General features: G+C 33.0%; 1 protein-coding gene across 1 annotated transcript; it reads right to left on the reverse strand.

The window, feature by feature from the left end:
• Positions 1–453: 453 nt before the first annotated feature.
• LOC131040864 (probable aspartyl protease At4g16563) lies at positions 454–1,917 on the reverse strand. The gene has a single exon (XM_057973821.2). It carries the CDS (start codon positions 1,915–1,917, stop codon positions 454–456), a length of 1,464 nt encoding a protein of 487 aa, XP_057829804.2.
• Between the last annotated feature and the right edge of the window lie 2,896 nt (positions 1,918–4,813).

Below are 4,813 nucleotides of genomic sequence, written 5' to 3' on the forward strand. Positions count from 1 at the left end.
GCAAAGAGAAAAATATTCATACTACCTTTTAGATGCAATTCGAAAAAAGACATTTATGGCACGTGAAAGGAACAAATTTCACTGTATGCATTTCAGACTGAGCTTAAAAGCAAACGCAGTCCAGGTTTGACAAAAATCCTATGGTTGATATTGATAATATTCTCAAGCCAACAGGTTTCCTACCACGTTTGCTATTTTCTTACTGCGATATCCACAGAATGGGAAAAAGGAAAAAATATTAACTAAAAAAGATAAAACTACTCAAAATAGTATATGCAATTCTAAGATATCTGCGACAACAACAATTTATTTCAAACATGATAGTTCAAGTTTGATGGAGGATATAAAATCCATTGAGACACAAGATAAAAAACACCCCACACTGAGCAGATAATCTTCCTACCACAAGCATAATCACATATGTTGGCAAAAATTGCCAGAGTCTTCAAAATTTTAAGCAGAAACCGCACAATCCTTTGGCTGAAATCCAATTCTCATCTTCTCCAAATCATAGAAAACTTGAAAGTTTTGCTGCTGAAAGTTGCCAAAGATTGCAGCAGGCCCAACGCCAACGTCCTCTATACTCTGAAGCAGCAGACAATGCACTTTCAAAGCAGTATTATTAGATGACACAGACGGAGGAGAAAAGGAATAGAAGTGATTCTCAGAAGGCAAAACAATGGTGATATTATTTTTGAAACGAAATGATATAGTTGGGAAACTTTGCTGGTTTTGTGAGGCGGTGGTCTGATAGCAGAGATCAAAAGCAGTGCGTTTCTCATACTCATGAGATCTGGAATAAGGAATTATTTCTTGTAAAGTGCTGAGAATTTGTTTATAAAACTTTTCAGGAAGATGGGTATAGGTGGTTCCAGAGTCAATAATCATACCTCCATTGCCCTCTGAATCGAATCCCTGCAAGCTCAATGGGACCTCTAGATATGTGTTATTGATGATAATTCCTTCTAGACCAATGTAGTAATAATTGGGATACATAGGATTGTCTAGCATGGGGGTATATTGCATTAATCCACCATAAATGATTTCAGATGCACCCAATATCAAAGGACTGGAAACATTAGAATTATGTTCAAAACGATAGCTTATTAGACAGTAAGAGAATCCCTTATAGCTCAAAAGAGAGGCCAACTGTGAAGGGAATGATAGGGCACCCTTTCCAAACCCTACAATTCCAACTGCCTCATTGAAGGTAGCACCTGCACACCCAAAAACAAAATTGTAGGACTGTTTTGGGAAGGGGAGGCCTTGAAGCATTATCTGGTCCTTCATTAGGGCACCTGTTACTATGCCATCCCCATATTTGTATGAAAATGGTGGGCATGAGCGTGAGCAGGAGCCCTCCAGGAGGGCTCTCAGAGGACACCCAGCAGCTACACATGGCTCATACTCATTGTCTGAAGTATGGATATCCAAACAGAGATGGCTAGTGCAGGGTTCAGGACTACTAGATAGTGAATTCAATGGGGAGAAGGTGGGAATGATTGAATTGTGTTCACATTCTATGCAATCAAAGAAATCTTTTTTGGAGCTCTGCGAACATGGCACCCACACAAGGTCACTGCCAGTGTCCATGTAGGCCTGAAATATCTGGGGAGGGGAGCCTATCCTAAGGGGCATCACATAATCATCCTCATAAATACTTAGAGGCTCCAACACACTAAACAAACTATAATAGTTGGATTTCCTGAGAGCATGGAACCTCATGGAACTTCTATTACGTGCAATCCTAAGCAAATCTGCAGTATCAAACTCTAATGACACTGACTTCAATTTATTTCTTGTAAGACCTAGTACCAATGTACCCTCAACTTCATTTTTTTCATGGGCAGAAATCCATGGAACATAAAAACTTAGTATCACTAAAACTATAATGGCAGACGAATAACAGCTTTTCATCTTGAAATTTTTTAAATACCCTAATAATCCTTCTCAAAGCCAACAACTTGCAGCGCTACTGATCAAGCACCTGGCATTTATAGGCAAGCTAACATGTATATATTCATGGCAGGTGGTAAAATTAGTAAGAGAAAAATAATGCAGCAAGACCACTTACGAACTGTTTTAAGCATTATTATATTGTTACATGCGTCCATAAGACATTAGTGGGATCTCTTTCATGCAAATTGCATTATAATGTTGAGCCAGTGTAGTTTTCATGATCACATTTTTCTCCATAAATTACATTTAAAATTCTCTCTAGAATATTTTCTGAGATGTCATTTTCGCCATTGGCAATCCTCAAAACGGATTGAAGATGACGAAAGTGGTTTTAAAATAGCTAAGCTTAAATTAAAAGTTTGACGTCACACATGATCAGATTTGAATCACAAGCTTTCAAAACAAGGGATTGAAGAGAGATATGATTTTATTGCTATGGGCCAGAACCAAAAAAATTGATTCAACGGATAGAATTTTTGCTTTAAATATATTTTATTCTAATAGGAAAATATATATGTACATCTTTTTTTTAGTTTTGTGTTTATTATAATGAAAAATTTATGAATCTCAAGGAAAAAGGTGGGTAGATACAATATCAAAATTCTAATAGTTCAAATGGGGTTGATGATTAGGTAAAAAAATATATAACAAACATAGCTGCTAAGCAACAAGAGTAGTAGTAGAGGAGGGAGACAACAGGTCTTAGTCACTGACTTACCCCATACGTTAGTGAGGTTCATCATCTTTTTTCTTTATCATGATCATTGTGGGCCAAACATGGTCCAATGTTATCCATATCCTTTTATCCCTATTTATATCTATTTCCATAGATTCATTACTTATCCATTATTGTTTCACTCCTAAATACACTTATATACATTTGTTCCCTACCTTGAGATTAACACTTCATTCATATTATTCATTAACAAGTAGGCTAAGATTGTTTTATTTGAATCCCATGACACGTATAAATGAGTTTTAAATTTAAATTATACAATTCAAATTTCAATTTTATTGCCGCTTCCTTCTTGTTCGTGCAACATGTTGTTATGGCATTGTATGTATTTATATTCAGTGTCCTTGTATGTATCTATATTCAATTTTGTATATAATATTATTCATCGCAATTGATTTAAACCACTAGAAGGGTTTAAACTTGAAGAACCTATTCATCTATTAAATTGACAGGTCCTAAATGATAGAAATTACTTCAAAGGTTTACCTAGTAGTAAGACAAAGGAAAACAATACTCCAAGCACAAATTTTTATGGACCAATTTCAAACCACAAAATTGTTCAACACATAAAATCAAGCACAAGCTACTTAGGATTGACATCACGACACTTACATCTAACATAAAAATTTTAAGACAATTACCTTATCGAGGAAATTAGTTTTAAGATAATTAAAAACAAATTAGAATCACATAAGCAAAATTGCATTAGATTAAAAATATATTTGTTACTGTGGTGACAAATCTTGAATTATGATGGGATTTTGTTTAGGTGTAGACATTTATTTCCAACTAGACACTTGGCCTCTTCTTGTCCTCGTGGCTCATAGCTACAATCCTCTCCCACTTGGTGGAAAGACTTTGAATGTTGGCTATGAATTTTTTTTGTAACCCACCCTACCCAAACTCATTGCAACTCTAGGGTTTCATTTTCAAGCCTAAATATTAATTAATTTTATTATTTATATAAACCTTTACTTCATTCCAATTTCATTTAAATCTATTATCCTTATTGTTTTGACTTTTATTATAAGATCTTTTTTTGATTCACACCTATAAGAATAAGACAAGAAACTATAAATGAATGCAACCACAAAATGTGAGAAACAAGTATTGAAAATGGACTCAGAATACAAATAGTGGGAATTGGTTAGTCATCTTAGAAAGAAAGTATTTTGTGAGTGATTTCATAAGAACAAATTATTACATTATTTAGCCTAAGACATAGATATCACTTGATTCATATAGTATAAATAATAATAAGAAGAGTCAATTAAATAATATATATATTATTATTTACATAATGGGACAATGGGATTTGACATATATTTATTGATGGAATAGTTCCCCTTATCAAAGGATAAGTGTTTCTAAGGCATTATCATTCATTTTCAAGCTTATCTACTAGTTTGTATGTAAATCTGAGTATTTTATACTAGAAGATCCTCTTTTACCTTAAAATAATTATAGAACTTAAATCATGCTTCATCTAAGTTAGTTCTTTTAGATCATATATCACACTTATCATACCTACATCCCATTATTCTTCATATGAGTACACCCATGAGAAGCATTGATTTTAATGAACACAATCCAAGTATATTTTAGGCACTTGATATGGACTACTTTATTAGTTTATTTTCAAATTCCTCATTTCCCATTTTTATGCTTTCCTTTATAATTTTTAACATTTATGTTATGCAATGTATTTTGTGATACTTATTTCTTATTCTTCCATTGAATTTGTGTATCCTTTACACTATAGGCATTTTTTATGACACCTGTTTTGTGCCTCTCCTTTTGTCTTTTCATGCAACCTTCTTATGTTACTTGTCATCTTTAGTACCTATAATTCCTTATTTACCATATTTTTTCTCATATTATTGTTTATATTTTCTTGGTCACTTTTTTATTTTTTATCATTTATCTTAACTCTTATGTACATTCATGTACTAAATTCTCACCAATGTGTTTGTTCATGTGTTCAATGTTTTCTTTCTTTTTATTATGATCACATATTTTAGGTCCATATCATGACTTTTCCATATACATTTCATTGATACTTTTATCCAATCTTCATCTTATCATATTTTTAAATTTTTTTTGGGGTGATCATCTTTA

The sequence above is a fragment of the Cryptomeria japonica genome, chromosome 10 (genome assembly GCF_030272615.1).
Source record: "Cryptomeria japonica chromosome 10, Sugi_1.0, whole genome shotgun sequence".
Lineage (NCBI taxonomy): Eukaryota > Viridiplantae > Streptophyta > Pinopsida > Cupressales > Cupressaceae > Cryptomeria > Cryptomeria japonica.